The following is a 23954-nucleotide window of genomic DNA, read 5'->3' on the forward strand; positions in this document are numbered from 1 at the left end:
TCTATTGCAGGAATCATCAAAGTATAATCATAAGTGTATACACAATCAAAATGATGACTTATCTCTCTTCAGATATGGTTGACCCAGTGCAAATATTATGTTACCCCCTCAACAGAACCAACATTAGCATATCTGAATCTTACTACAACCTGATATCAACAAAATGTAAGCTATTTATCCAATCAACCTTATCAATTCTATCAATCGATCGCATCTAATCTATTATATCATGTCTAATACAAGATGTATCTTTCCTGGAACTAGACATCCTGATCAAGTCTTATACATGATATATTGTTCCTAAAACCAGATGTTTTGATCATCTTTGTCTTATACAGGAGGTGTCATTCCTTAAACCAAAATATATCTCGATCTTATCAATCTAATCAATCAATCTCTATCAATCATTGAGAATCACATCATTGTGATCAAAGAAATCACACTTTCATCAACAACAGTTGCAGAAATCAAATCATTTCTAATCGGGAAATCAATTTCGCAAATATTCAACCACTCCATAAGTCAATTATCTCAATTGATCTCCCAAGGGGGCATCATCATACCACAATTTATCAATCAATGTCTGGGGCATCCTATTGAACCAATATCATCATCAAAATGATATTATTCTTTGAATCAATGCATCATCACACCTCGCTTCAAAGAGGGGCAAAATGTACACACCTAAAAATGGTCTAAAGATAATTAATTAAATAAGCAATTATTTAATTAATCCCCCTTCCTAATTTAATTGAATTCATTAACAATTTGATTAAAATCTCCCATTCATCTACTTATTAATAAATCTAAGGATTTATTTAATAGGTTCATTTCAATAGTTCCCTTTGATTCATTAATTCAAATTAATTAATCCTCCCCCCATTTGAATCAATTCTTCTAATCCCCCCCATTTAAATCAATTCTTCTAATCCCCTAATTAATTAAAACAAATCAATTTATGAGTTTTTGAAAATTCATTAGTCTTTTCCAAGTATTTGAATTTTTAAATTCAAATTACCCACATGCCTCCTACCTTCTAACCACCTAACCTAACCATCCCTTTAACCTAACCCATTCCACATAATCTTGGGTTTAACTAACCCTATCCTATCTTGCACATCCCAACCTCCTTATCCTAACCTCCTATGGTGTGGATATTCTTCCCTTGAGACACATGGCACTTTCACCACATGTCTCATCTCTTGGACACTTGCCCCCTCATGAGAAAGGCTCCTTGACACTTGTCACCACAAAGATGACAAGTGTGCCTTCCTCCAACCTCTTATCCAACCTCCTCCAATTTCACCCTTGATATCTTCAAACTCAATCTTGACTGTTGATTCTTGCCACCTCACCCCTAGCCTTGGAAATCCTATAAATATCCCCCATTTTGGAGTACAAAGGATCCCATCTCATATCAATTTAGGTATTGTTACTATAGGCATATCCATACTAGCATATCATTTGAGCATTATTATTATAGGCAATTGCATCTTAGATCTATTATAATTTGATCATTTTCTAGTATAATTGTTGAATCATGTAGCTTAATCAATCTCTTTTCTAGCTTAATTGCATCATCATCATAGCTTAATCATATATATCATTAGCTTAATTAGACTCTTGGATCAATATAGCATAATGCTTTCAAATCCTCCGTCTAGGTGTAGTCAAGTCACTGGGATTACTTATCCAGATCTGTGAGAAAATCCATACTCGCATCTCTTAGGAGGCGATAGGTCGCTTTGTCATGTTTTAAGTTTCATTTTCTTTTAATTTTGCTAACCATGCTTGTAATGATCTATTGAGTGTTTGTGTTGCAGCTGCAGGTACCACACTTCATAGGTACGACAATTAATAAAAATATTTAAATAGAAAATAAAAATTTAATATCAATTATAAGAAAATAAATTTAATTAATTATTAATTAGTTTAATATTCAGTAATAAAAATTGTAGCACAATAAATAAATATTAAATATAAATATACAATAAATATAGTAACACATAACAAATACAATATTCAATTTGATAAAAATGGAGCGGAGGAGGAGACTAGGGCTTCGACCAAGGGAGTTTCAGGGTTTTCGACCACAGGGAGATGACTTTCAAGGCTGAAGATTTGCAGATCGGGGAACACGATAGAACTTTACACAACCACGACTTGGTAAACGTCCTTGGCAAAATCCAAGTAAGGCTTGGGAGGATCAGGACAGGTTTTTTCATTCTCACAATCAATATTTGAGAAAGGAGAGCTTCAGAACCCAAGGGCATCGCAATAAGGAGTACATCCCAAAAATAATATGGCAACATTGCCAAGAGAAAGAATGGCATTCGAGAAGAAATTTTCAAAAGACAATGAAAGACCCAGAACGAAAAGATGGTATGAGAACGGAGAAAATCTCTTTAATGATAGATAACAAAAGCTGGAATGATTCTGTGACTTTCTTCTAGGAAAGGGGACTATTTGTAAAATGCTTTGGTGATTGGCCATCGGTGGGAAAGGTGAAAGGCTGGTGTATTGAAAACTAGAAATGCAAAATAGAACTTAGAACCCTTCCAAATGGTTTTTTCTTGGTAATCACAGAAGATAGCAAGGATAAGCAAGGAATTTTAAACAACAGACCCTTCTTTATGGGTGGGAGGGGTTTGTACATTAGGGATTGGGAACCTAAATTCAACCCGGTGCTAGCTCCGATTGAAGAGGTATCGATATGGCTCAGATTATATAACCTTCCCAGAGAATATTGGAATGAGGAGTTCTTCCAAACCTTAGGCAACAAACTGGGTTTCTACATTAGAGCGAATGAGGCTATTGAATCCAAAGACTTTAGCATGTACGCACGAATATGTATTGGATGGAAACCTCATTACCCACTTTAAGAACAAGTGGAGATCATAACAAATGTAGGACAATGGCTCCAAAAAATTGAGGTGGAGGAATCTTACAAAATCTGCAAGCATTGTAGAAAAGAAGGACATTCAGAGGAAACCTGTTTAATGGGCCCTAAGGGGAAAACTGTGGAGACTACAATAGAAGATGAGGTGATCTATTTTGTGACCAAGGATAGTATAAGGAAGGGGATGAGATCCAATGAGGACATGACCCAATCTCTGCAAAAGCCCTTTACTCAGAGGGAGGCCGGGATGACTCACAAAGATACCACCCAAGAGGTGGAAGAAACTATAACAAATGTTGCTCTTATTAACAAATAGAAGGAGGTTGCAAGTTGGGTAGAAGAGGCCATCACAAGAGTAGAGAAAGTAGTTGATATCCTGGACGAGGTTAACACTAGGGCTTTCTCCCCTGTGGAAACAAGAGTCAGTTTGGAGATACTACAGCACCCGGAGAAGGATAAGGACTCGAGATCCAATAAGGATGGATCCAAAGATAACAAAGAATCTGATGGTATTGATGAGAAGGATGAATGGGGATGGATGGATGAGGAAGACATTATGGAAACAAGGACAATAGAGGGTGAACTCACAATAATGGTTCCCACTTTTTTGCCACTTTTGACACTGAGATGTACATTTTTAAAATAATCTTCAACTTCTGAGAACTATAACTTTTAAACTATTAAAAATGTGAAGATGATGTAAATTAGTGATTTCTAGCATTTTGTTTATACATTCTATATAAATTTTTTTCAAATTTTTTTGAAGGATATTTTTAAAATTTTTCCATCTCCCTTGAAAAGTAGTTTTTTACAACAAACTACATTTTTAAGAGTGATGTGCCTCCCAAAATGCATAATTTTTTTTTAATAAATGATAAAAACTCAATTCTTTTGAATTTTGGTTTGTAACATTAATATCCAGGGCTTGCATTTATTTTTATAGTGATATGTTCAATATTTTTCATTTTATAAAGTTTTGAAGTCCGACTAGTCATAATTCAGACATAGGTTTACATTTGAACACATAACTTGTTCTATATAAATCAAAATTCAATTTTATTTTTTTTGTTAGAAAGAAGACATCAATGCTAGGGGCATAGATATTTTTCAAATTTTTTTTGAATTAGTTTCTTATTTTTCCCAATGCATTGAACAAAGAAGTTCAAGTTCGGTGAAAAACCAATTTTCCATAAAATTAAAAAAACAAGAACATAATAAATTCAAAATATAACAAAATTATACTCATTGGAAAGCTTGCTCCAATTACTACCATATAATATTTTTTGGTTATCAAGATTATTTCATCCGTGCTTTTGAACTAGAGCTCCGAAGTCATTAATTCTTCAAAACTGATTTTTTTTGGGAGAAACCTCTAATTGGAGGGTTCGAATGAACAGTACTTCAAGCGAATGGGGTTTGCTCGAACCAATGGGCTTGATTTTGGCCCATACTTTTTTGTAATGGTCATGTTTGAACGAACCTGACCATTTTTAACTATCGGGTTTCGTTCGAACTCTAGCCGACACATTTTTCATTTTTTTTTCATTTGTGGAGTCATATAAATGTCCATAATTTTTTTCATTTTTTATCACACAAATGATTAAAATAATTCGCATTTTTGGATGAGAGAAGACATTTGAAAATTATTTTGAGGGCAATAATTTGAAGGTTTTTTGTAAAAGCATGGGGAACAAGAAGAGAAGGAAAAATAAGACTTCAAGGAATTATTCTCCTGAAATGGAAGAAAGATATCGAGAACAAAGAAGACAAAGATATCATGATACAACTATGTATTTTTAATTTTATTTCTATTTAATTTAATATGTATTACATAACAATTAATTAGTTCAATATTTTTTATCTAATATTTTTAATGAAAATTAATTTAAAAAATCTTAATTAAATTAATTGGAAATAATAGGATTAAAAATAATCTTGTTTTAATTGGAAAGCATAATTAATTTGAGATAATACATGTGTATTTACAAATTTCAAATTCCATCAACTTGCTTGTTGTGTAATTGCATTTTTCTCCTATATAATTAAGTCCATTTATAATAGATAAGACCTATTAAGTCATAAAATTAATAAGACCTATTATGTCATAATTTATAGGTTCTAAATTATATATATTGAATATTTAATCTACATGTACAAGTAATTTCATGTGATAGGTCCTTTAATATCACATAATATATTTGTCTTAAGGGGAGTTAAGTATATTAATTGTGAAGTGTTTTTTCATACGTGGTCATATTGATTTTAATAATAAGGCCTATTAGGACTATTACATTGATTATAGGTCTTAAATGTGACATAAATTTATAACCTATTACATGTTGAATAATTTAGGTGAACTATTTATATGACTTCACGTACATGCAAAAACATTTCAGATTAGGAGGTCTATTATGCAATAATAGGTCTTAAATCTACACACATGTGACAAATTATAGTCCACCTACATTATGGTCCATAACAAATTAACATGAGGTCACCTTTATCGTATGCATGCATCAAAATATTTGTACTTTTAATTTTCAAAATTGGAATTTTTAATTTATCAAAATTTTATTTTATGTGTTAAATTAGTGCTCAAAATTAGAGATTGAACTTTAATCCTAACCTGAGAACAAATTGAACTTTAAACCTAAATAGGTAATTTAATTAGAGTTATAACAATAAGGTCTTGAAAGTAATTAAATTTAATAAACCAAATTGAACGGGCTAATTTTAACATGTAAAGCTTTAAGCCAAATTCACCCATATTCTTAAACCTAATTGAATAATCTCTGATTAATTCAACAACCTTACACAAACTCTTAAATTATGTACATAACAGGCTCAAGAAGAAGGGAGTTTTGAAGCGAGAGTCGACGCAAATGAACCTGTTGAAAAACACAATATAGTTGATGAACATAGGGAGGAAATTGTCCAAGTTGAACCAATGGAGACCTTTGAAGGAGAGGGGTCAGGCTCCTTACCTCCTACCACTGATATGGATGAGCATATTGTGGATCTAGCTAAACAAGTGAAGAGAAATATTTCTTATAAAACTTTAGATCATTTACTTGAAATGGATTTGGATGAGTTGAAACATCTCAGTGAAGAACCTAGACATACTAAAAGGAGGTCAATGAATAAAAGTGGAAAATGTCTCATTTCAACAATCTTGATACTACACTAGAAAAAGCTCAATTGTTATCAATTGTACTTACTCATAAAGACTTAATAGATCCAATGAAATTGTTGGGTATAGATACAACAAGTCAAAAGAGGAAAAATTCTCAGCTACAAAAATCTATCGTTAATAATGTTAAGAAAGGTTTGGTGAACATTGGTAAAAAATCTCAAAAACTAGATAAGACCATTTCAAGAAGAGTGATGTTGACATCTTTAGTAAATGAAAGATTGGCTCAAAAAAGACAAATCTCTTCACTGTCATTTGAGTTTGGTTTAGTAGAAGGACAATATCTAAATATGTTAAAAGGAGAAAGATTTTGGATGATACTACCTCAGAAGGGAATTGGGCAATTATGTGTAGAGCTCCTCATTCGGATAGAATTGAAGATGTTGTTAGGAACTTTGTGACAAGTTTTTGGAATGATAATACTCGTCCTTCATCAAATAGTAGAGATGTTATCAAGCAAAGGATTGGTCCTGATCGTTATGATCTCCATGTAAAACATTGGATAGACACAACAAAACATGAATTGTATGTATTGTTTACTAAAACAAACCCTCATATAAAGATTGGACAAACCATGTTTGAACAGTTAAGGCCATATTATGTGAAGTTAAACAAAGTTTTCGAAGCTTGTTGTTGTCATTATCACATCAAATTTGACTTGTACTATCAGGTGTTTCAAAAGATTAGAGAAGATAGTGATGGTTATGAAAATGCCCCTCCTAAACGAACAAGTCAATTCATAGCATCCATCTTATGTGATAAATCAGATGATAATGCAACTGGTCAAATAAATTGCATAAGAGGAATTTGTGGAACATGCAGGGAGTTGGCTAAATTGCCTTTGAGAGATGAAGATACTGACATGAGGAAGATAGTAAATTGCAAGAGTTACAAGTACAAAAAATTTGAAACAAAATTTGGAAAGGAATCTACAAGGCTAGATTATGTAGAAGAGGAAATACCTATTGGAACATATATGGAAAATTTTCATAAGTTGATAAAACCATACATATGCCATTGTTTTTTTGCCAAGTGGCAAGTAGAACAATTTAAAAGATAAAGAGACACTTTCCCACTTGGAACTATTCTATCTATAGTTGAGTTCGCAGAGAATTACTCTTTTGCACATCAAAAAGAGATTCAATCAGAGTATTACTTTTCAAAGAAAATCACTATTTTGGTGCATGTGTGTTATCGACATGCACAAATGAATTTGGATGGTGTTGATAGTACATTTGAAAATCGTGTCATTAAGAAAGAGTACAACTTCTATATTAGTGATGATAAGGAGAATGACACACTTTTTGTACAACATTGCTTTAAGAACTTTTTTGAATATTTGAAAGATAGAGGCATAACAATAGTTAAACATTTTGTTTGGTGTAATGGATGTGCGACACAATTCAAATCTTTGAGGCCATTTTATGCACTATGTAGATATCATCGAAATGACAAAATACCACATGTTTGGAGTTTTTTTGAGAGTGGTCATGGAAAGTGTGAACATGATGGTGCAGGAGCTTGTATCAAACATGCTCTAAGAAAGCATCAAATAAAGTACACAGGAGATCATATAGAAGATGCACATAATGCTATTGAATGGTGTGAGAAACACTTTGGGCAACCTAATTATCATGGGGAATCATCATCAAGAACATACAGACCCATTCCATATAGAGTGTTTTGGGAGATAACTGGTGCGTGTTTTCTTTTAGTGTTTTATTTAATTTTTTTTAATCCTCTAAAAAATACATGTTCCTAGTTCAAATGTTTGAATTTAACAACTTGATCTACATGTACATTCTTGTACACATGTACATTTTGTAGATGTGGATAGAAAATCAATGCATAGATGTAAGAGCATGGAGAGGACAAGATCTTTGCATTGTGTCATGAGTACAGATAGTCGCCCATGGACATTATACACTAGGGATTATTCATGTTTTTGTTCTGAATGCATTTTTGAAAACTATGTTGATTGCAAGAACCAAGAGCTTGGATATGTTAGTGAATGGAAAATGGTGCCACTAGATGTTTCTGACACATACGAGGATTCAAATGAGGATGAAAACTTTGAAGACATTCCTTTGATTTCTGGTGATTATGATCATATTTCATGATTGATTAAAAAAGGTACATACATGACGTACACATGTAAATATTTCCTTAAAAATGACATATAACTTAGAATTTATTTAACTTGTGTCAAATTGCAGAGATATTTTTGCAGTCATAGCAAAAGATGGAAATATAGAAGGTGTTAGTTATTATTTATTGCGTTGCACATAAGAGAGAAAGAAGTTATCAAAATCTGAGATGAGTGATGGAATGTCATTTCCCACAGGTTTGAGTTCTGATTTGAATATGTACATGTACAAATTGCTTACGTGGAAATTTTTAATTTCTCGCATTTCTTATATAAATGTACATGCAGGATCAGTTGTAGTGCAAGGGACATATTTCAAACAAGTTAAAATTGTTCAACATGGGATTTATTTCACTGAATACCAAATTAACAACAAGGTATATTAGTATAGTCACTTGGTCATTACTGTTGGCCTAATTCTTCAAATAGTTCCACATCGAGGGCGGTCTCAAAAGTGGAGACTAGATAGTGAAGATCATGGCAAAATATTAAGTGTTATTGAAGAGCGTTCTGAACCACTTGATGTGGTATGAAATATATATATATATATATATATATAGTAATCCAAAGTACACATGTGGTTCAACCCACATGAATTGAATTAATACTCAAGATAAATTCTAGATCTCTTAACTTGTTTTGAAACTAAAGGATAAATATTTTTTAAGTTTAAATACATTATATCAAATTAGGATGTATTCAAAGTTAATTCAAGTACATGTACATGTTTAAATGCATGTTTAATTTGTATGTATAAGGTACTGTATCTAATTCTAAATGCATGTAATTTTTAAGGACCAGTAGTTAAAATAATTTAATTAAAAAATGCATATTAATATTAGAATGTAATATGTACATTTGTAAAATTGATATAATATGGAATTAGGACATTTGTAATTAGGACATGTACATGTTGTGAACTATTTAACTATAGTATACATACCTAGAAGCTCACATACCATGTGAACTATTCAATACATGACCTATTAAGTTTAGTTTGTTCATTTCATACATACTCTTTTGTTTGAACATGTTCTTTTAAATTTTAATGCATATCTACTTGTATTTCTAACATGTGCACGTGATATATATATATATATATATATATATATATATATATATATATATAAAGTCCAGTCTAGTCCATCGAACATAAAGTACATATATAATCTAACACATGTACATGTGCATGAAATATATATAATCTCTAGTCTAAACTTCATTGTACATGCATGAAATATACAATCTAATCAAACATGTATAAATCTAATCTAATCAAACATGTATAAATCTAATATAATCAAACATGTATAGTTTGATCAAACATAAACCAGGTATAAACTCCATGTACGTGCATGAATATATATAATATATAATATGAAAGTCTATAAAAAGATAAATGTAAATGAGCTATAAAGTCTGGAGCAAATCAACAGGGATCATGTCGGCTACGAACTAAGTGACCATCTAAGGGCAAGTCCTGCAAAAGTAGAATTTATTTAAATATTAAATATAATATATCTATCTCTCTAGACGTGCATGTACATCAAATCCAAGTAGAATTAAATAAAATTTTAAATATAAATTGTAACGTGCATGTATACATACATGTACATATATGTACCAAAAACCATAACTAACCTGTACACTAATAGCATCTAAATAATCTCTCCTACGCACATGCTCAGAGCTCAAGGAAGGAGTGACATGAGCTAACTGTCAATTTAAGGATTAGTCCATGATCAATTTAAATGATCTACAAATTAAAACTTAGAACTCTAGATTATTTATTAAACATGATCTATATATATAGATTTATCCTACAAATTTGTAACATGTATACATATCTTCTAAAAATTTAAACGCACATGTACATGTACATACCTATGTATAACCTGGAGTACGTTGTATAGTTTGATCCTGTCCCATGATCATATCAACAACATCACTTGTGCCTGCATATCTCTCTCTAGCTATACGTATCACTGAGGAGTGCAAGGGGCTAACTAGATGAGTGGGCATTGTGGATGAAGTGTCTGAATATAGTAGCATGTCCATAAATCCAGTATGGCTCAAATCTCTTAGTTGATCCTTAAATGAGTCCAAACCCTCATCTATGATATGGACCTGATCATCTCGTATCTCCTCCTCAAATGAATCCAAGCAGCCCTCATCTGTGATATGGACCTGATCAGCTCGTAGCTCCTCCTCTGCAACAATAGAGTGATCTATAGGTGGGTCAGTGCTTGGAGCATGTGTAGAGTGATGAGAATGTTGTGACTACCTTGGGGTATGCATCGATGTCATTGTAGCTTGACCATCTTTGAGAATCTCCTCTCTAACATCAGCCAATGGTATCCCAAGTTGAGATGAAATAAAACTATAAGCATGTAGTAGGTCCTCGACTAAATACTGTGACATCTATACATGTCTACTACCTCCAACTATGGCTGCTACCTCATCTAGGGAGGGGATGCCAACAGAAATATATCGATCATCTAAATCTAAAGCCCCCCTATGAATAGAAGATGCATGATCTATGGATGATTGCAAACGTGGTCGACTCATCATATATCTGCCCACCCTGTCAAAAGATATGGTGGCTGTTGCTGATGCAATCTGTCCAATCCTATCAATTGCTTCTCTTTGAGAAGCAATCACAACATGATCTGCTATGGGTGCCATGGCTGGGACTACTGCAGGAAATCTTTGGCCAACAAGGTCCCTATGTCTAGGTAGAGCTCTATCACACCTACGATATGCATCTCTATCAACAATCCTACCCCTCCCCTGTCCATAATATCCTAGAATATCAAGGTAGCTTGGTTTCATCTAACAATGAACCTCAGCAAATACTTGTTGTGCAAAGTATAATGGTATCTAGTCGTTATTAGGATAATGACCATGGGCAGCTAAGAAGCGCAGGTAAATTAGTGATGCAACCTATGGGTCGATACATCTAGTAACCTGATATCCCCTCACCCTACTCTTCTCCTGATATTGTGGAAAGCATCTCTCCTTGATGGTCTCCTTCGAGACCACCCCCACCACATCAGCAAAAGAATAAGGACCCCTCATCTCACTCCTCAACTGTCTATATATATCCTCTATAACCTTAGGTGAGAATGAGGTATGAGAAACTAAGCGGTCCCCCAATGTTCGCAAACTATCAAAAATGGACGCGCATGTACTCTTGTATACGCCATCAGTACGAGGGTCATCTAATATGGCCCTCAACCTATGCAACTCCCGATCACTGTATTGAAAAATAGTAGCAATGTCGGGAAAGGGGGGATCCTACTGTGGAGGATCCTGCTGTGGAGGATCAACATCATCAATGTGTGGCTCCTGATCAGGAGCCTACGCAAGTGGATCCTGATCAGGAGCCTGTGAAGGTATATCCTGGGATGCCATCTATCTAGGTACATGTCATAAAGTTAAAATAAATATGTAAGCAGAGAGAGAGAGATCATTTTCCTGAGAGAGAGAGAGATTATACATATAAATCTTCATGAGAGAGAGAGATTATTTTCATTTTAAAAAAATACATGTAAAAATTTCAAATATTTCAGTGAGAGAGAGAGAGATAACATATATTTCAGATCTAGAGATAACATATATTTCAGAGAGATAGAGAGATCTAACACGTGTATATTTAAATCTTTGACATACATAAAAAATTCAAGAACATGATATATAACATTTGGGCCCATATGATTATAAAAGTATTAAATCTGCAATATGTGATCTTAACGGGAATGTCATACGACCCCTTAAGACACTATGTGATGGACTAAGGGGTATGTCGTTCACACTAGGATTTTATAAGGGGTCATGCATATGTTAGGACACTATATGATCCTAAGGGGAATGTCATATGTACAGTAGGATGTTATAAGGGGTCATATGTGGCCTACTAAGGGGTCACGCATGTGTTATAACACATGCATGACCCCTCAAGACCACATATGACCCCTTAGGACACATAAGAAATATCATATGTATAGTAGGATGTTATAAGGGATCATATGTGACCTACTAAGGGGTCACGCATGTGTCAATGCATGTGTGACCCCTTAGGACCACATACGACCCCTTAAGACACTATGTGATGAACTAAGGGATATGTCGTTCACACTAGGATTTTATAAGGGGTCATATACGGTTCTAATGGGTCAGGACCACATATGACCCCTTAGGACCCTATATGATCCTAAGGGGAATGTCATATGTATAGTAGGATGTTATAAGGGGTCATATGTGACCTACTAAGGGGTCACGCATGTGTTATAACACATGCGTGACCCCTCAAGACCACATATGACCCCTTAGGACACATAGGAAATGTCATATGTACAATAGAATGTTATAAGGGGTCATATGTGACCTATTAAGGGGTCAGACATGTCAATGCATGCATGACCCCTTAGGACCACATACGACCCCTTAAGACACCATGTGATGAACTAAGGGGTATGTCGTTCACACTAAGATTTTATAAGGGGTCATATGCGGTTCTAATAGGTCAGGACCACATATGACCCCTTAGGACACTATATGATCCTAAGGGGAATGTCATATGTATAGTAGGATGTTATAAGGGGTCATATGTGACCTACTAAGGGGTCACGCATGTGTTATAACACATGCGTGACCCCTCAGGACCACATATGACCCCTTAGGACACTATATGATCCTAAGGGGAATGTCATATGTATAGTAGGATGTTATAAGGGGTCATATGTGACCTACTAAGGGGTCACGCATGTGTTATAACACATGTGTGACCCCTCAGGACCACATATGACCCCTTAGGACACTATATGATCCTAAGGGGAATGTCATATGTACAGTAGGATGTTATATGTACAGTAGGATGTCATATGTGACCTACTAAGGGGTCACGCATGTGTCAATGCATGCATGCTTCCTTAGGACCACATACGACCCCTTAAGACACTATGTGATGAACTAAGGGGTATGTCGTTCACACTAGGATTTTATAAGGGGTCATATGCGGTTCTAATGGGTGAGGACCACACATGACCCCTTAGGACACTATATGATCCTAAGGGGAATGTCATATGTATAGTAGGATGTTATAAGGGGTCATATGTGACCTACTAAGGGGTCACACATGTGTTATAACACATGCATGACCCCTCAAAACCACATATGACCCCTTAGGATACTATATGATCCTAAGGGGAATGTCATATGTATAGTAGGATGTTATAAGGGATCATATGTGACCTACTAAGGGGTCACACATGTGTCAATGCATGCATGACCCCTTAGGACCACATACAACCCCTTAAGACACTATGTGATGAACTAAGGGGTATGTCATTCACACTAGGATTTTATAAGGGGTCATATGTGGTTCTAATGGGTTAGGACCACATATGACCCCTTAGGACACTATATGATCCTAAGGGGAATGTCATATGTGCAGCAGGATGTTATAAGGGGTCATATGTGACCTACTAAGGGGTCACACATGTGTTATAACACATGCGTGACACCTCAGGACCACATATGACCCCTTAGGATACTATATGATCCTAAGGGGAATGTCATATGTACAGTAGGATGTTATAAGGGGTCATGCATGTGTCAATGCATGCGTGACCCCTTAGGACCACATATGACCCCTTAAGAGACTATGTGATGAACTAAGGGGTATGTCGTTCACACTAGGATTTTATAAGGCGTCATATGCGGTTCTAATGGGTCAAGACCACATATGACCCCTTAGGACACTATATGATCCTAAGGGGAATATCATATGTATAGTAGGATGTTATAAGGGGTCATATGTGACCTACTAAGGGGTCACACATGTGTGACCCCTCAGGACCACATATGACCCCTTAGGACACATAGGAAATTTCATATGTATAGTAGGATGTTAGAAGGGTTCATATGTGGCCTACTAAGTGGTCACATGTGTCAATGCATGCATGACCCCCTAGGACCACATACGACCCCTTAAGACACTATGTGATGAAATAAGGCATATGTCGTTCACATTAGGATTTTATAAGGGGTCATATGTGCTTCTAATGGGTCATGCATGTGTTATAAAACATGCGTGACCCCTCAGGACCACATATGACCCCTTAGGACACTATATGATCCTAAGGGGAATGTCATATGTATAGTAGGATGTTATAAGGGGTCCTGTGTGACCTACTAAGGGGTCACGCATGTGTTAATGCATGCGTGACCTCTTAGGACAACATACGACCCCTTAAGACACTATGTGATGGACTAAGGGGTATGTCGTTCACACTAGGATTTTATAAGGGGTCATATGCAGTTCTAAGGGGTCATGCATATGTTATAACACATGCATGACCCCTCAAGACCACATATGATGCCTTAGGACACTATGTGATCCTAAGGGGAATGTCATATGTACAATAGGATGTTATAAGGGGTCCTATGTGACCTGCTAAGGGGTCACGCATGTGTTATTGCATGCGTGACCCCTTAGGACCACATACGACCCCTTAAGACACTATGTGATGGACTAAGGGGTATTTCATTCACACTAGGATTTTATAAAGGTTCATATGTGGTTCTAATGGGTCACACATCTGTTAAGATACTATTTGATGGACTAAGGGGTATGTCGTTCACACTACAATTTTGTAAGGGGTCATATGCGGTTCTAAGGGGTCACACATGTGTTATAACACATGTGTGACCCCTTAGGACCACGTATGACCCCTTAGGACACTATGTGATCCTAAAGGAAATGTCATATGTACACTAGTATGTTATATGTGATCCTCTATGACCTCCTAAGGGAACGTATTGTGTCATCAGGACATATATGGTCTTGAGGGGTCATGTTGTGCGTGTAATAGGATGTGAAAATGGGTCACATTGTAGTGGATTTATTTTGTCTAATTTGTTTAAATTTGTTATCTAAATTTTCTAATGTTTATTTAAATTAAAATTTATTAATTTTTCTAATGTTTAATTTATTATATTTACGTTTGCGACATTTTTCTAATTTTCTTTTTTTGCTAATGTTTTTCTAAGTTTTGATTTACTACCTTAGTTTTCTATGTTTTTCATAACAATTTTTTAAAATGTTGAAAAAAATATGCATATATACAATTAAGTAATTTTGAAAACAAATTGACACATTTTAGTCAAAACATTAAATTATCAAACATTTTTCTAAAACAATGAAAAACAATAAATTATCAAACATTTTTCTAAAATATTGAAAAACAATAACTATATACAATTATTTAATTAAAAAAATAAATTAACAAACAAATTATTTATTAATTTAATAAAAAAAGACATTATTAAACCAAACAAAGGGTTATTTTGTGCACCTGATTTAATAAAGGTCGAAAAATGAAATATGAAAGATGCTAGCTACTGCAGACAAAGCTCGGTGATGTGATGCTAATGACTGGTTCAATCCAACCCCCACTAGACAGAAAAAGACAAGTTTGATAATGACCCTTTAACTGTCACTTTTTCTATTTATAAATGTTTTAAAAAAACCTAATTAAAAAGGGTTTGAGCGAAGGGGGGGTTTGCTTGAACCAATTAAAATAATAATATTGTGATGGGTCCACTCGAACCCAAAAGTCACCCGCGGTTCGAGCGAACCCAAGTCTGCAACGTGGTTCACTCGAACTCCCAGGGGTAGTTTGAGTGAACACCCCTATTTCACTCGAACACCTAGAAAATTGAACTTCCCACTTTCGCCAAATTCCTTCGCTGGCGAAAGTGGGAACCAGCTTTGTGAATTCACCCTAGAGCAAATGGAGCCTGTGTGTAACAAGGTACAGATAGGGGAAAAGAGAGTGAGAGGTAGAAAGTCAAATCAGTTCAAGATCGCAATGGCTGGTGGTGCCAAAGGTCAAAGTAAATTGATAGTAGGGAAGGGTGTCACCCTTCCTGAAGGACAATGAAAATCATAACCTAGAATGTCAGGGGTTACAATGCCCCTAAAAAATGCTGATTGATTAAATGAGGGTTAGATTAATTAAGGCCAGATATAGTTTTCCTACAAGAGAAAAAAATGAACAAAGTAGAAGATAAGATACTCATGGGATCATGGAAGTAGTGGATAGGGGTTTTCGTAGATTCAGAGGGAGCATCAGGAGGTATGGGTATCCTCTGGAATGTGAACAATCATAAGGTGGAGGAAGGTTGTGCTTCCAATATGTGGTAGGTATGTAAGGTCCATTCCTACCCTCTAAATGCTGATTTCATATTGATCAATGTTTATGGACCCTCAAAACCCAATCTTCAAAGAAATTTTTGGAGACCCTTGTCTTCCCTCATGTGAGATCTGGATGGTGGTGTTATTATTATTGGGGGTGATTTCAATGCTATATTGGACTTGAGTGATAAATCGGGGGGCAAGGGAGGACTTTCTGTGAACCAAGTTAATTTCCAAAATTTTGTGGCAGACAATGGACTCAGGGAAGTCAAATCTAAGGAAGGACAGTTCACATGGTCTAATAGAAGGATCCTAGGACATCATGTAGCAAAGAAGCTTGACCATTTTTTCTTGGGTGGTCCTTGGGCGGAAACCAATCTCCTTTTTGCCTTGAATATCCATTAAATGGTTGCCTTGGATCACTTACCAGTAGAGCTCACTATAGCCTTTGATGGGCCCCCCATCAGATGTCCTTTCAAATTCAAAAAAATGTGGTTGAGGGATAAAAACTTGAGGGAATTAATCAAGGAATGGTGGTTAGGGCCCCTAGAAATATGGGGTACTAAGGCCTTTGTTTTCGTCAAGAAGCTATAGTTCATTAAGTCAAAAATTAAAGAGTGGAACCGAACCAAGTTTGGTAACATTTTTCCTAATAAAAGAGATTTGGAGGACAAGCTAGCGACCTTGCAAGAAGATATAATACAAAAGGGGATGACATCTGAGATGATCTGGCAGGAGCGAAACCTCAAAGGACAATACAGTGAAGTGCTAGCTCCAGAGGAGATTTACTAGAGACAAAAGTCAAGAGAGTGCTGGTTACAGGAAGGTGATAGAAACACAATTTTTTTCCATAACTCGGTTAAGGCGAGACAATCCAGGAACAAAATCACAACCATTTACAACAATGATAATGTCCTACTAGACAACTTGGAGGATATAAATAAAGAGGCGGTTGAGTTCTTTCTAGCATTACTATCCAAGGATAACAAAACCAACGTGGAACATCAACAAAATGGCCTAAGCGTTATCCTAAAACTGATAACAGAGGTGCAAAATCAGGCACTGGTGAAACCCATTCAAGCTGAGGAGGTCCGAAATGTAGTTTTTAGCATGGAAGGAGATAAAGCGCTAGGGTCGGATGGTTTCCTGACTTTCTTCTATCAAACTTTCTGGGAGGTTGTAGGAAATGAGGTCTGAGTAGTAGTGGAGGAATCACGGAGCAAGGCAAGTGTTGCAAAGGAGCTAAATTGCACACTACTTACCCTCATCCCCAAGGTGGAGCACCCTATTAATTTCAATGAATTCAGGCCAATCTCCTTGTGCAACACCATTTACAAAGTGATAACTAAAGTGATCTCAAATAGAATAAAACCATTGTTGAGTCATATTATCTTAGAAGAACGGAGCGGCTTTGTCCCAGGCAGGTCGATTGTGGAAGGAATAATAATTGCCCATGAGGCCATCCACACAGTTAATCAATCGAAAGTGGATCGAATGCTAATTAAATTAGATATTAGAAAAGATTATGACATGGTGGATTGGGAATTTCTTCTCCAGGTTTTGTAGAGTTTTGGCTTCTCTAAAGAATGGATTAGCTGGATATGAGCTTGTATAGGGGGGGTGTGGACTTCTATTTTGGTCAATGATAGCCCACAAGGCTTCTATCAAACCACACGGGGGCTTAGACAAGCGGACCCTTTATCGCTGTTCCTATTCATAATATTAGCAGAAGTCTTGGGAAGACTTATTCGATCACAACAATAATGAGGAAGATAGAAAGGAATTAAAATTGCGGAAGGAATGGAGCCAATTACTCATCAGCAATTTGCAGATGATACCCTACTGTGTGGACAGTCTTCAATTCAAGAGGCCCAAGTGATTAGAAAGACAATAGATATCTTCTACAGAGCAAGTGGGCAGCAGGTTAACTGGACCAAATTAGAAGCTATTTTCTTTAATACAGAGGTTGGTAGGCAGCAAGAAATTTCAAATATCCTAGGGGTCAAAATGGGTACCCTACCTGGAAATTTTTTAGGTACCCCTTTATTTGGTGGGAATAATGGTCCTACCTTATGGAACAACCTCATTGATGCTTGTGCAAATCACCTTGAAGGGTGGAAGAGTAAATGGCTTACTCTTTCCAGGTGGATCATGCTACTCAAAGTGGTCATCTCTGCCCTCCCCATCTTCTCTATGACAACCCTAAAGATTTCGAAGAAAGTGATTAATTGTATAAATAGGGGGATGAGAAAATTCTTATGGAATGAAAAAGAAGCAAATGAAAAAATCCCCTTGGTTGCGTGGGATAAAGTCTGTCAAGGCAAACAGGTAGGAAGAGTAGGACTGAGAAACTAGAAACTTTTAAATGAAGCAATCAGGGCAAAACTGATTTGGTAGATTTATGCCCGGCGGAATCAGAAATGGGTACAAATCTTAAAACATAAGTATTTAGATCAACTGAGTAGGCAACACATATTCACTATCACCACCTTACCAAAAGGCTTAGCCATATGGAATTTTATTACCTCTTGCAGACATTTCATTACGGAACACATTACTTGGGAAATAGGCAATGGGACAATGGCCAATTTCTGAACAGATTCATGGGAGGGGAGACCAGCTCTTTTAGATAGACAAGACATTGAAAATATTAAACAGGTTACTAGAGTCCAATGGGGAGAAAAGGTAGGAGATTTTCTCTTGAAAAGAAGGATTCAGGGGGTAGATATGTGTGAATGGAAAGATATAGAAAATCTACCATTACCAATAAATCAAAAAGAGTTATTAAGAGGGATCATGCAAGAGTACACCCCTATGCTATCCATAAAGGAAGACACTATAAGATGGTGTGGTTCAAAATCAGGGCAGTACTCGGTCAAGATTGGTTATAGCATCCTTGAAAATATGGAAGAAAGAAGGGAATGGCCAAAAAGACTTATTTGGAGTTCCCCAATATGACCAAAAGCAGGAGTCTTCACTTGGCTGGCTTTGAAAAAGTGTATCCTGACAGGGGAAAGACTGTGTAGACTAGGCTTCTTGGGCCCTTTCAGACACATAATGTGCAAGAAGGCAGAGGAATCTCTGGATCAATTGCTTCTACAATGTGAGGAAGCGCAGAAGGTATGGAGCTTCCTTTTAGGGAAGCTAGGATGGATGGCCCCCCTACCTAACACAGTCCTTGCCCTTTTTTCCAACTGGAATATATTGAGCTGTAGGTTATTTTTTTCCAGTTTATGGCTAGTGGCGCCATCCCTTGTTGTATGGGAGATCTAGAAGGAGATAAACAGAAGAGTATTTCAAGAGAAAGAGGAATCAATGGAGAGTTTGTTACTAAGAGTTGAAAGAGCGATAGTTGAAGCAGTATTAGTGATAGCTAGAAATCACAATCTGGCAAAACTCCCTTATACTAGTGAGGACAAAAATATTTAGGCCAACTGGCCACTTGTGAACTGTCAACCCGTTAATGGGTCTTTGTGGGTTAATCCCCCTCTAGAAAAGAGGAATTTAAATGGGAGCCGCCAACTAAGGAGTGGATAAAAATAAACTTTGATGGGGCATCTAGAGGAAACTTGGGAACATTAGGAGTCGGAGTAGTCATGAGAAATGATAAAGGTGACATCCTTTTCAAGGGTGCATGACGGTTGCAGGATGGAACAAATAACGAAGTAGAGTACAGGCGGCACTAATGGCAATTGAATTGGCTATAAGCATGAAAATTCCAAAGTTACACTTGGAAGGAGACTCACAAGTGATCATCAACACAATTGCTAAGGGCAACACCCCATCATGGAAATTATCCCATTGGGTGGAGATAATTCAAGAAAAACTCAACCTCTTTGAGGAATTTCGAGTCTCCCATGTTAGGTGAGGTGCCAATGCAGTGGTGGACCTCCTCTCCAACATCAGATGTGACATGACAAGCCAGTTGGCCAAGTGGTGGAAGGGAGATGGCAGAGTGTGGATGTGGAGTTAATGTAGTCCTAGAAGTATGAAATAATCACCAAGCATGCAAGGTATCCCATAAAGACAAGTACGCTCTATCAACAACAATGCAATTAATGAGATAGTTACCAAGTGTAGTGTATCGGTTCGAGACAATGGTGAAGGGTAGTAAATCTGCTGTGAAATCTTTTTCCCTTCATATCAATGATCATGCATTTATGACCCATTGCAAATGATGGTGGAGGAATTACTATTTTGGTTTATGAGCAAAGTATTATCAAATAACCGAATTAATGTGAGTTTTATGTCATTTGCATTGTAGTGTCTGGAGTTAACAGGTTTTGTGCAGGTTCAATGGAGGCAAATTTCACTCTAAGAACTGAGAAGAAATTGGTTCCTTTTTTGGGGACGATGTAAGATAAAAGAATACAAGGACTCTTCAAATACAAAGAAGAGAAACTATGGAGTCCAGTGCATCTAATGCTGGGGGAGGAGCTGGTGCACATTCACTTCCGGTATAGGATGAATATGGAGGTCCATTCCTTGATTATGGCTTGGGCTTGCAAATTCGAACCAGAGGTGGAGAAAATAAAGCTCAAGATGACAAAGTTGATTGATGGGGATTATCTGATAAACCTGGACTCTATTTTGGAACGGGTTATCCCTCAGACTAGAATCCACATTCGGGAAGGAGATGTCGAGAAGGAGATATTACCCTTTGTTCGAGGGCCAAAAAACTAAATAAAGGAGCAATGCCGGGAGCGAGCACGCATAGGCTGGGAAGCCATGAAGCTATGTGTCAAACTAATAAGAACAAATGAAGTGCTGAAAGCCCTCAAGGTGGTGGCGCATATGGAGGTGGGGAGAGAACTAAGAGATCGATTTGAGGAAGGGCGGGCGGACCAGTTTTTAGCAAGTCTAGAAGGAGACCCTGATTTCGGGAATTTGGATTGCATCTCGAAAATGAAGACTGAAGCAGCAAAAGGAAAAGCACTGACAGACATTATAGATGAGGAGAAGCAGACGAACCAAAGTGACACCAAATGAGAGGCAACGGGTTTAAAAAATTCTTTTTTGCTTTACAAATACTGTTGGTTTTTTAAAAAACAATATTTTATGGATGACTGTAATATTTTAGTGCAGAGATGCATAGTACTGGTGTTGTATTTCCTCTTTTTAGTTTGAATGCCCTACTTAGTAGGCTAGGACTGTTAGTTTTGTGGGTCGATGTTGAAATCTGGTATGGCCTCGGATTAATGTATTTCTTTTTTGGAAATCAATATAATACAAAAATTACCGATAAAAAAAAACAAATACAATATTTAAAATATTAAACAAAAGAAGTTAAATTAACTATTAAGAAATTCAATATATAAATAAAATTATCAATTACAATTACATAATATTAATGAATAAATTATATTTTTATTTAAAAAATAATTTTCAATTTTGATATAATTTAAAAAGAATGAAGTGGTTTTATTAAATTCTGTCTAATTTTTTTTTTCTCATCATAGTATATATAGACTATACAAAAATTCAATTTTATAACAAAATAAATAAATACTAGATTCTAAGAGATTCAATTTTATTGAATCACCACTTAACTTTAACAAGTCTGAAACAAATACTACTAACATTACTTTAAAAAATAAACATATAGAAACCAACATTTAAGAAAAGATAAAATCTATTTAAATTCTTTTTTAACACATTATTAATCTTTCCATATAACATTTTAAATCTCACACACTAAACTTTGACTTCTAAACTTAAAAATATTAAACACTGAAAATTGACTTACAGAATTGCTTAATGATAACCTATTTTAAACACTTATTAACCAACAATGGAAGCTACTCAGTATTATTGACGATGCCACTTGGTGCTCCGATTCCTATTTTTGGCAAAAGTCCCTTCTCCACACAACTTTGAATGGCCCCATCAAACATGTCATCTATGGTGGACTTGAATTGGAAACCCATGTCAACAAGCTTTTTTGATGAATATGGTACAACTGGCAAAGACTCATCTGCATCTTTAAATCTGTAAACATCAATTGTACTCTACTTAGCAATATAAAAATCAATGTAAACATCAATGTTTTCTATGGCGTTTTCCTAGTTTGAGGTCAATCTTAGTAAGCCTTAGAATGTTAGTATGTTCACTTACTCGGTTGGAATATTGTACTCTGGATATTTCTGAGCCAATATTTTGGCCAACTGAACAATGGTGACATCATGCGAGGAAGAGATATATCTGCCCTTTGTCCAGGGACGTTCATACAAGAAAATGAGTGATACGCCCAGATCATATAAGGGAACCAGCTGCACTTGTCTCAATATCTTGTAATGTGCTTCATTTCCTGCAATGCATATGAGTATCCATTTCATATCATATATTAGGTTTTGATTTCTAAGCTTAAAAATGATAATCAGAATTGACTTAATATGTTGCTTAATGTGTGTGATTTAAGAATGATCAAAGTATACTGATTTGAAAGGTTTACAAGAGAATGGTACATACTTGTTAACAGTGCCAATGCTGTAACTAAGCTGGGAGGCATAGTCTGCGTTAAAAAAGACCCAACTACCAAAGTTGGTACAACTGTAATGAGATCAACATTGTTTTTCTCTGCAAACTCACACGCAGCCCTTTCTGCAAGTGTTTTGGACACGAAGTTCATCTGTACATAAAACACAACATATCTCTATCATCAAACAAGTAAATGTGGATAGAGGAAAAAAAATGAAGTACTGTAATGATCGTACCCAGCCAGGCATTTTTAAGCTCCTACAAAGCTCGACATTGGTCCAGCATGTTTCATCATAAATTTTGCCTGGTGTTCCAAAATCATCAGTAAAATTCACTGCCCCAGTACATGAGATGAAGACAACTCTTCTCAATGATTTGGCCTTGGCACATGATCTCATTGTTGATAAGTGATGCTGTTCTAGCATGCAGTTCTATGCAACTCCAGTTTGGACATGAAGCTATCCATTCATCAGCATGCATAAGCTATTTTTAGTTAATAGTTTTTTTTTTGTTTATTCATGCAAATAAAGCATGTACTCCAACATGCATGAATCCTTAGGACTATTTTTAGTTTTGCTTTTTGCATGAGTTTGTTTTTAGTAAATAAAGCATGTTGTGCATGCACTTATTGTATTCTTAATTTAGGGAGTAGTTTGCTTTTTTTAGTTTGAGAGCCTTAGTAGCTTTCCATGCAAAGCTAGGAATATATTTAGAACTGCAGTTATTATTTATTCTTTTAGACTGCAAATTCTTTATATATACAGCTTCTATGTAATTTTTTAATTAAGCTTCAATAAAGATATTGGTGTTTTCTCTTTTTTTGTTGTTATTGTTTGCTAATCAGTTGGTTCAGAGATGATAGGTCAGGTTCAAAATTCTACAAGTGGTATCAGAGCAGGTAAAATTGTTTTGGGTTAAAGTTTTATTGTTGGAATTTCGCCAAAGTTAATCATGTCGAATTCTAATCATATGCCCGTTCCAGAATTTGATGGGAATGATTATGATTATTGGTGCATTAAGATGCTGACCTTTTTGATTGGAA

At 35.8% G+C, this 23954-nt stretch overlaps 1 protein-coding gene across 1 annotated transcript; it reads right to left on the reverse strand.

Annotated features, from left to right (window-relative positions):
• Positions 1-22233: 22233 nt before the first annotated feature.
• LOC131079282 (dihydroflavonol 4-reductase-like) lies at positions 22234-23337 on the reverse strand. The gene is made up of 4 exons (XM_059218796.1): positions 23149-23337; positions 22904-23063; positions 22550-22742; positions 22234-22423 (listed from the first exon to the last, which is right to left on the reverse strand). The coding sequence occupies exons 1-4, from the start codon at positions 23335-23337 to the stop codon at positions 22234-22236; spliced, it is 732 nt and encodes a 243-aa protein (XP_059074779.1).
• Between the last annotated feature and the right edge of the window lie 617 nt (positions 23338-23954).

This window comes from Cryptomeria japonica, chromosome 4 (assembly GCF_030272615.1).
Source record: "Cryptomeria japonica chromosome 4, Sugi_1.0, whole genome shotgun sequence".
Taxonomy (NCBI): domain Eukaryota; kingdom Viridiplantae; phylum Streptophyta; class Pinopsida; order Cupressales; family Cupressaceae; genus Cryptomeria; species Cryptomeria japonica.

Coding starts and splice junctions, on each gene's coding strand:
- LOC131079282 (XM_059218796.1), bottom strand. CDS start 23,337: ATGCTAGAACAGCATCACTTATCAACAATGAGATCATGTGCCAAGGCC. Junction 23,064..23,148: donor GCTTAAAAATGCCTGGCTGG/GTACGATCATTA, acceptor TTTTATGTACAG/ATGAACTTCGTGTCCAAAAC. Junction 22,743..22,903: donor AGCATTGGCACTGTTAACAA/GTATGTACCATT, acceptor TATGCATTGCAG/GAAATGAAGCACATTACAAG.